At 43.9% G+C, this 9,572-nt stretch overlaps 1 protein-coding gene across 1 annotated transcript; it reads left to right on the forward strand.

Annotated features, from left to right (window-relative positions):
• Window positions 1-2,182: 2,182 nt before the first annotated feature.
• Window positions 2,183-6,499, forward strand: LOC306931925 (serine/threonine-protein kinase SMG1-like). The gene is made up of 7 exons (XM_079513606.1): window positions 2,183-2,283; window positions 2,423-2,548; window positions 2,703-2,879; window positions 5,191-5,304; window positions 5,480-5,534; window positions 5,847-5,976; window positions 6,290-6,499. The coding sequence occupies exons 2-4, from the start codon at window positions 2,424-2,426 to the stop codon at window positions 5,276-5,278; spliced, it is 390 nt and encodes a 129-aa protein (XP_079369732.1). The 5' UTR covers window positions 2,183-2,283; window position 2,423; the 3' UTR covers window positions 5,279-5,304; window positions 5,480-5,534; window positions 5,847-5,976; window positions 6,290-6,499.
• The last annotated feature ends 3,073 nt before the right edge of the window (window positions 6,500-9,572 follow it).

Here is a 9,572-nt window from a genome sequence, read left to right on the forward strand (position 1 = left end):
ATCTATTATCAACCACACTTGCAACATGTAATTTCAGCTTGTGTGTTAACATTGTGATTTTTGTCTCTACCTATTTTTCAGATATGTTGTCACTGGTGAAGACTACCACTCCATCGCCAACAATTTCCGTGTTGGCCACTCCACTGTGGCTGGCATTGTGCCCACTGTGGCAGCTGCCATCTGGGACTCCATGGTGGAGGAGTTCATGCCTGTGCCGAGGAAGGATGATTGGAAAGCTGTAGCCGAAGTATTTGGTGAGAGGTGGAACTTTCCTCATTGTGTGGGTGCCATAGATGGCAAACACATTGCCATCAAGGCACCCTCGAGGTCTGGAGCCCTCTTCCACAATTATAAAGGCCACTTTTCAATTGTCCTTCTGGCGGTGGTAGATGCGCTTGGTCTGTTCCGTGTGGTGGACATAGGCGCATATGGGGGTGGTAGTGACGGTGGGGTCCTTGCAGTGTCTCACTTTGGGCGGGCTCTGGCGGGGGGAACACTGGACCTTCCCGATGATGCACCGCTCCAAAACGCTGAGCACCTCGGGCCTCTTCCGTATGTGTTTGTGGCAGATGAGGCTTTCCCTCTGGGCCGGAATCTGCTTCGGCCATTCACGCGCCAGTCACTCCACACGGACTCGCACCGCATTTTCAACTACCGCCTGTCCCGTGCACGGCATGTTGTGGAGAGCGCCTTTGGTGTGTTGGTGGCAAAGTTCAGGGTGTACCACGGACTCATCGAGCTCAACCCTGACCACGCCGAGAAGGTTGTGAGAGCAACCACCGTCCTCCACAACTTTCTCAAATGGGGCCAGCAGGACCCAGCCCACATGCCTCCAGTGGGGCCTCCACATGCTGCAGGTGGAACAGTCATCAGGAGGCACTTTGCTGGTCGAGAGGAGCACTGCCAAGATACTTTCAGGGAGTATTTCAACTCACCAGCCGGTGCTGTGCCGTGGCAGCATGACCGTTTTTAATGTTTTTCTTTGTTTCTTTTTATTTCTTTTGGTTAGGAGAAGAAGTGAGTTCCAAAGAACCTGAGAGCGATGCCGTCTGGAGCTTTGCTCCTGCTAGGGTCACCCATGGCGGTAAGGTCAAGGGGGAGGTTCCATTTTCTTCTTTTCTTTTCTTTTCGGAGTAGATTGTGAGTTCCAAAGGGGGTGGTTCCATTTTCTTCTTCTTTTATTTTATCTTTTAATTTTCTTTTAGGAGAAGATAGTGAGTTCCAAAGAACCTGAGAGCGATGCCGTCTGGAGCTTTGCTCCTGCTAGGGTCACCCATGGCGGTAAGGTCAAGGGGGAGGTTCCATTTTCTTCTCCATTTAATTTGTCTTCTCCTCGGGTCGTCACCTTGATGTGGTGGAGAAGCTTGTGTGTTCCAATGAACCTGAGAGCTATGCCGCCTGGAGCTTTGCTCCTGGTAGGGTCACCCATGGCGGAAAGCTCAAGGGGGAGGTTCCAGACAAAGTGCGATCCCAAACCAACACTTCAACAGAGGACCAGATGCATGTTGACTTCCCAGGAGCAGCACAGCAGCTGGGAACGCGGTTCTGAAGGCTGCAGCAGCATTGGGCCCCTACAATAATTGGACTCTATGCGACTGGATCCTGACCCACAGCTGTTAAGGACTGCGTGATGGCTATCTGTATATGTGCACCCGTCTCCCCACTTAACACAAAGGTATCTGACAGAAAGGGAATCTACACATGACATCCCTCATTTCACCTAACAGTGTCTGACCACCACAAATGAGCTTGACATCCTGGGTGTCAAAATAGACCACAAGTTGTCTTGGTCGACAACACCTGACCAAAATCTCAATCCGGGCCGGTCAGAAGCTAGCAGCAATGAGGAGAGGCCATGCAGTAAACTCACCACCGAGAGCCGAGCAACAGTGACCAGGACACTGTCAGTACAACACTCTCCATCACTAGCCTTAGCCACAGAAGACACATTGCTGTCGCTACAGTCCTGTACAAAATGCCCCCTCCACTGCCCTAGGGACCTCCAGGACATGCTCTCCTCACCATACATCAGATGTCGAAACACCTACCTTATATGCACAGCCACAACAGAACATGCTCTCGACCCCCAGGCTCCAAAACACGCACATTGGACCTGTCTCCACACTGCTGACTCAGTCACTGCCGACATCACCATGGGCAATTAACACATGTAGGAGCTACACACTATTCCTCCTTCTTCCACAGCCAACTGAGCTGTCACCCTGGACACACTAAAGAAAACGCTAGTGCAGCAACACAAACTGTCAGCCCACATCATCCCAGGTAACGTCCCTGTTAAAGCATTATTAACATGTTATATTATGTATTCTCAGTTTCCCCACTGTTATTGATTTGCAAACAAAGATTTTGCTGTGAGCTTGTACATCTGCTGTCTTTGCTTCATGTCCACCTATCTCTGCAGAATGGTGGAGGAGTACCTGGCCCTGCAGGAAGTGCTGTGCCAAGCGGAGAAGATGCAGGCCAAGCTGCTTGCAGAGGCGGCCTTCCTCGGGGGAACAGACCATCTCATCCTCACCCTAGAGCAAAGGTCAGAAAACAATGTCCTTGCCTGTGTAGCTCTGTTAGTATAAGATTGGATATATTGCTGTGGTTGCATACCCCCTCCCCAGTCACTTCAGATAAGCTACTGTAGATATATTATATTCCTGAGATAATAAAAAGACATGTGAACATGTGTGTAGGTACTCTGACCACACCCAGCTGCAGTCACGCCAGTGGACGGTGCAGGAGGCCATCCAGGGCAAGCTGTCTGACCTGGACCAGTGGATCTCCCAGTACCAGACAGCCTTCTCCAGCTTGGAGGCCACACAGGTGGCCATGCAGCCTGCTGCAGGACATCAGCAGTCCCATAGACCTTGGTGAGATACAGTGATAATGTACTTCTGATATGTGCACTCCTTGCAAATTAACAATCGATCTGGTTTGGTGCTCGTATTAGGCTTGTTTTGATGTATAAATCAGCAAGAGCTAAAGAAAATGCTATATTTACAGTGGACTGTATAACCCAAAGAAAAACTAGAAATGCAACACATTTGGAATTCTAAAATTACAGCAGTGTGTCCTGTCACCTACTCCGCCTGAATTTAGTTATTTGTGCATTTAAAAGCGTGACTATAACACCATGAAAGCTGAGCTTGGGGATGGTACTAAATGTACTTTGCCGTGCTTAAAACTATGGCAAAGCTACCCAGGGACAATGTAGTTTGGGAATGTACAATCTACTCAAAGCAATACAATGTGAATGTGCATGTGCGTTAACATACCAACATACCAAAAAAAATTCACATCCCAGCAGAAATCTGGGTCACAATGGAGTTCATTGCAGGAGTTGACACTCAAGAATTCTTTATCTAATCAACTTAAAAGGGTATCTTTGAAAAACAAAGGGTCCCGCACACCGTCAGAAAACTTGCCAAAAATTTTGCTCTTTATTCAACGTTTCGGTCTATTCGACCTTCATCAGGACAGACTGTCTGTCTGTCCTGATGAAGGTCGAATAGACCGAAACGTTGAATAAAGAGCAACATTTTTGGCAAGTTCTGACAGTGTGCGGGACCCTTTGTTTTTCAAAGATACCCTTTTAAGTATGTATTGCCCTACGCACCTGTCAATAGCCTTGAGGTGTGCATCAGCCTTTTGCTAAAAGTTTATCTAATCAACTAACAGTGACAGTATGAGCACATTTATAGGCGTAATAAAGACACAAAGCATTCTGCGGTTCAATATTTATTTTGGTGAACCTTAACTTTGAAGGTTTACAGTTAACAAAGGTGTGGCCAAATACAAATAAACAAAGATTACATAACGTTGAAATAAACTTGGGGGCCCAGGGCAACATACAAAAAAAACAATATACAGCAGGGATGGGCAACTTAGATGATGGACAGAGGGCCACATTTCATAATAAATAAAAAGAAAGTCACTCGTGTGAAGTGACGCTTTTCTCATCATAAATCATCTCATTCTGGCCATTCACAATTTGTCTTCACTTGTTTTTTTTAATAATTTTGATCCCACGATTTTGTAACCCATTTTTACCCCTGTCAATTATCTAATGTGAGCCTGGGCTCGACACACCCTCCGCCAACCTAGTGTCTTCACCTTTTTATCTGCAATATTTGCCAGCAAGGTGCTACTTCCCATAGACAGCCCATTCGTCCAAACAGAAAAGTCCTGTCTAATAATTATATTAAACTACGTCAAACTCGCCAACATTGCAGCTGTAGGGAAAGCTTGAATTATCCTCTATCAATCTGTAAAGTGTTTACAGATTGAAAGAGGATAATTCAAGCTTTCCCTACAGCTGCAATGTTGGTGAGTTTGATGTAGTTTAATATAATTAGATAAGACTTTTCCGTTTGGATGAATGGGCTGTCTATGGGAAGTAGCACCTTGCTGGCAAGATGGCTGCGGTCTGAATAAAGACAACTTTCGTTTTTCTCAACCAAGGTTCATGTTTTAGGTTGTTAGAGAAAGTAAAAGATGAGTGTTATTTGTTTTCTTTCATTTTAGGGATTTTTGACGGAGGCAGGGGCATTCGAACATGGGGCTAAATATGTATCTTTTTTACACAATTTTAGTGCAATTTATTTTTGTATAGTCCTACTAGACCCCAGGAAATTACATCTGGCCACAAAAGATCACAGGATCTACTGAATGTGAAGGGGGTGACAAACTGACATGTAGAGCCAAACACAACACAGTATGGCAGCCCCCTATAGTACCCCACTTCACATTCAGTAGAGCCTGTGAGGCCAGATGTAATTTCCTGGGGTCTAGAGGACTATAGTAAATAATAAAATATATCACTATAAAAGTGTAAAAAAAAGAATACACATTTAGCCCCATGTTCGAATGCCCCAGTCAAAAATAGCTAAAATGAAAGAAAGCAGCAAATGAAACAATTTACACTCATCTTTTACTTTCTCTAATAACAACCTAAAACATGAACCTTGGTTGAAAGAAACTAAAGTTATCCTTTAAATGGCAGGTTCAGTCGCTGTCACTGCGTTCTAGATCCAGCAGTGAATTCAGTATGGCCAGCTGAAGTTTGGCCTTCTTCCTGTCATTGAGTTTGTTCATGCGACTGCCCAGAAAGTGCATAAAATGGTGGACATCGTCGGACACTTCCCTTTGGTCTCTTGAGGAGTCTCGTCTCATCTCCTGCAGGTTGTGCAGAAGGCTTCTCTCGAAGACGGTGGGCTCCTCTTCGTTCCCACCACCCTGCTGCCTAGAGGCTGTCTGCTGCTGCTGCTGACGCTGACTGGATCCTATTCAACAAAGGTTCGACCATTTATTACATTGTACTGAAATTGATTTGTATAGTAGTCAAATGTGACTATACTGACAGTCACGCCAAGTTTAAATCATATATTATTACATTGGGTTTCAGATGTTTTTGTCTAGGCTTTGTACATGTGAATGACTTGTCTGAATGTCTTACCACTTTCAACTCTAGCCTGATGGCTCCTGACAGCTGGGTTCCAGTTTCTGGTCTGACTGGCCGCTAGGAAGTAAGAGTTATCATCTATTAGAGCTTGAATTGTTGTGTTTAATTTGTAAATGTCAATGAGTTGTCTAAATAGCTTACCATTTCCAGAATCTGATGGCCCAGGCATCTCAACCACACAGAGCGGTGGCGTTCTCTGGCGAGTGGATGCTTGCCCTCTCCCTCTAACTCCCCCTCTTGTAGCCATGCCGTTGGTGGCGGTGTAGCTGCTGTGACAGGCTGCTGTGAAATATAGTTATTCATATATTGACCTTGCACTGTTCTTGGATGTGATTTGTACTAATGACTTGTGTGAATGTCTTACCACTTTCTGCAGCTGAGGACCGCAAAGGGTGACCAGTGATAGATCCAGGTGGTGGTGGTGGTGGGGTTGGCAGATCCAACGACAGCAGCCAGTCCGGGGTCGGCACCGCTGCTGCGCCTCTACTGTGACAGGCCGCTATGAAGTAAGATTTAATATTCTATCATATAGAGCCTACATTGTTTTTGATTTGTAAATGTCAATGAGTTGTCTAAATAGCTTACCATTTCCATAATCTGATGGGCTGCCATCATATTCTGGACTCTGATGCCCAGGCGGGTGAGTGGATGCTGCCCCTCTCCCTCTAACCCCCCCTCTTGTTCTCACGCCACTGGTGACTGTGAGGTTGCTCTGACAGGCTGTTGTGAAATATGGTTATTCATATATTGACCTTGCAATGTTCTTGGATCGGATTTGTACTAATACAGTAACTTGTCTGAATGTCTTACCAATTTCAGCAGCTGGGGTCAGCATGTACCCAGATGGTGATCTGCTGTGCCCAGCTGACTGGGACCCTGACGCTCGTCTGGAGCGTTTTCTTTGACTTGCTGCTATGAAGTAAAGTTTAATCACAATATGATATTGAGCTTGTTTTTTTTTTAATGTCAATGACTAGTCTGAACATCTTAACACTTTCAGCAGGCTGTTGACCAGGCTCCCTGGCTGGCGCTGACAGCAGAGACTGACTGGGCACTAGTAGGTACAAGTATACTTTTGTAAACCCTAAAGCACATCTTTTTGGATACATTGCTGCATTCATTTTGGTGTTTGCTTGTGTGACAAGTCTGCATTGGAGACCTCTTTCTGTAATGGGGAGATTATTCTGGATTCTGTTGCAACAGAGCAACTCTTTAAGATATGTCACTAATGTTTGGAGTTGGGTCATGAATATGTTACTACCCAACCTAAACCTCTAGCAAATTGTAATTTTGACTCATCACAATATGTTACCAGTTGGATTCAGGAACTCCATCTGCCATCTGTCAGACTCCTCGGCTACGGCAGCTCCACGAGTGGGCTCTGAAATTGTATGCTGCTGATTTGTCTAAAGTAAGGTTTGTACATTCATTTTAAGTGTCTTTACCCTTAATATGGCTTCTTTCTATGAAGTAAGGTTCAACTTCAAACATATATTGTGTACAGCTGTATGGTTTGGATTGGTGTTGTTTGTAAACAGTTATGATTAACATATTACCTCTTTCACCAGGAAACAACTGGCCAGACTGGTGGAGACTTGCGGCTATTAAGAAATGGGAAAGAAAGGGGTTAGGATATTTCTAGATTCAAAAGATAAGCATGGTCTAGCCATCACATTTTCTGAAATGTCAACATACATAGGTAAAATCAGGCCTATTAAGTCTACAGATGCTTATATATCAGAATCATGCTATAGAATTATCTAGAGTAGGGGTGTAACGATACATTTTAACAGTGATGTGATATGTATCATGACACATGGTTGACGATACGATACATGGATGATATTGGTTCATTATGGCGATATGATACGATTCATTGATTTTAAATCGATACAGTAACTATTTAGCAAAGACATGAAATCTGTGTGAAGCATGTGGACATAGCAGGTTTAAGGGAGACATTCTTATGGATATAAAGTAAACAGTGTTTTGGCTAATACAAGGACATTATATTTGAACACATGGACAAACCTGCACCTTTGCATGAACATAGAGCATGATCATTTTGATAGAAATGCCTTCTGTCAAAATCACACCCTCATATGGTGATTTGGTAAATGTGTAGAGTATGTTTTGTTCACCTTTGTGTATGTTGCAATGTATTTGGTGTGCATGTTTTTGCACACAGAAAAAAAAGTTTGAAACATTGGAAAACATGCAGCTATTCTATTGTATGTGCAAGGAAAGATAATGGACCAGAGTGACTTCCACACAGACTGCATAACAATGCAAGCATGTAGACAGAATAGAAAAGCAAAAACACTGTAAAGTGACATGCTTTGATCTGTTCTATTCCCAAATATAATTTACAAAAAGAAAAAGGTTAAAAAAAAAAATGTGTTAAGTGTTGCATCTGTTAACACTCAAGAGTAATATGCATCTTACCACTGTCTGTGTCAGCCGCCAAGGAATAGTGGCTGCGATGCTGATGCTGAATGTCCTCTGTGAAAGATTCGAAAATATTTATTGTGTACTTATTGTGTTGAATTTGGAAACAGTCATGAGTGATACATTCTTACCTGCATCAGGGAATAGGTCCTGGAATAGGTCCTGGTTGGCAGGGTGCTGCTGACTGTTGTCTATTAAGGTTGAAATATTTATTGTTGAGCCTTTTTAATTGACCTGTTGTGTTCTACCTTTTGTAAACAGTCATGACTAATATTTATCTTACCAGTTGGGTAGTTGGAGGTAGTGTCTCTCTCCATAACATGGGGCTCCAAAAACAACATGATTTCATACAGTGGCCACTTGTATTTTAATGTGTCCCCCCCACTGCCACTTTTGGGGTTTCTCCTTCTTTTCCTTTCCCTCATAAATTGACTCCGGAGGGCCCCCCACCTATCAGCACACCTGCCTTCTGTGTATGGATGACACAAAACGTACATGAAGTGTAACACAAATGTAAAGGGCTTGATAGATATGTAGACCTATCCAAACATTAAAGACTGAATCAATCAACAGTTTGTATTCTGTCCTATTTAAATACCTGGCCAATGCTATACATTGCAGGGGTCTGTTTATGTCTGGTCCCTCCAACAAGCATCTCCCCTTCATATTTACATGATAAAGTCTAGTAGGCCTATATACTGTTGATAGTGAGTAGTTGAGTAGTGTATATTCAAAGTATGCTACTCTGTATCGCATACAAGAAGAGTGGGCACCTCAATGTTAAATAGGCTATGTTGTCTTAAATGTAGGCTACATGAAAAAGAAATAGGCCTATATATTAGGGAAATTACCCTAACTAATGTAAAGTAGGCTATACATGATGTGGACATAGCCTACCTACATCATTGTCATACCTACATTTATCCTTCAAGGTATTGTTTATGGGAACAAATATTGGATGTAGGCCTACAGGTTTTGGTGAAATGTGTGGCAATGTGTGTGACCAGTGACAACTTGCCCATTTGTCCTGTTTAGTGGTAGGGCCTGCATCATTCTAGCCCCATATGTGCCCTCTCCCTACGCTCATTCTGTAGCTCTTACAGAATGAGCGTAGGAAGAGGGCACATATGGGGCTAGCATCATTCATGCCGTAACCACGTTCCTGTTGCAACAAATGAAAAAGACAAGAAGGCCGCCCCCCGAAATACATTAAAAGTTGATTATATGGCTGACGGCCGAGCTACACCAGGCTTTTAGTTCCAGTCCCATTTTAAAGTGCGCGTATGATAATGTGGGGCTCGCGTGTGCGCGATTTACGCACAAACGCGCTCGGTGTAGCTCGACCGTTACTAGACGGGCACACACCAGATAATGTGCGTGCAACGCAGGCGCCTGGTATCATTGATCTCAATTGGATATTTTCCAAATGGTGATGTATGCGCACAGTAAAAGTCGCACGCATACGCGCGCGCGCTTTGAAAAGCCTGGTGTAGCTATTTCTGAATATATTATTTGCGACTCTTGTACATTTGTGGAAGAGGCTATGTAGGCCTAAAAGTGCACCTAACAAAATACTGAAGCCTATAGGCCTAATGATTTACATTTTGTCCAAGTACCGTAGGCTATAATGTAGGAGCGTGTATACGGTGATAAC

This window comes from Electrona antarctica (assembly GCF_951216825.1).
Source record: "Electrona antarctica genome assembly, chromosome: 11".
NCBI classification, from domain to species: Eukaryota; Metazoa; Chordata; class Actinopteri; order Myctophiformes; family Myctophidae; genus Electrona; species Electrona antarctica.

Excerpts from the sequence above, each read along its gene's own strand:
- LOC306931925 (XM_079513606.1), top strand. The coding sequence starts at position 2,424 with ATGGTGGAGGAGTACCTGGCCCTGCAGGAAGTGCTGTGCCAAGCGGAG. Across the intron at positions 2,549-2,702 it reads ATCCTCACCCTAGAGCAAAG|GTACTCTGACCACACCCAGC; the intron begins GTCAGAAAACAA and ends ACATGTGTGTAG. Across the intron at positions 2,880-5,190 it reads CAGCAGTCCCATAGACCTTG|GTTGTGCAGAAGGCTTCTCT; the intron begins GTGAGATACAGT and ends CATCTCCTGCAG.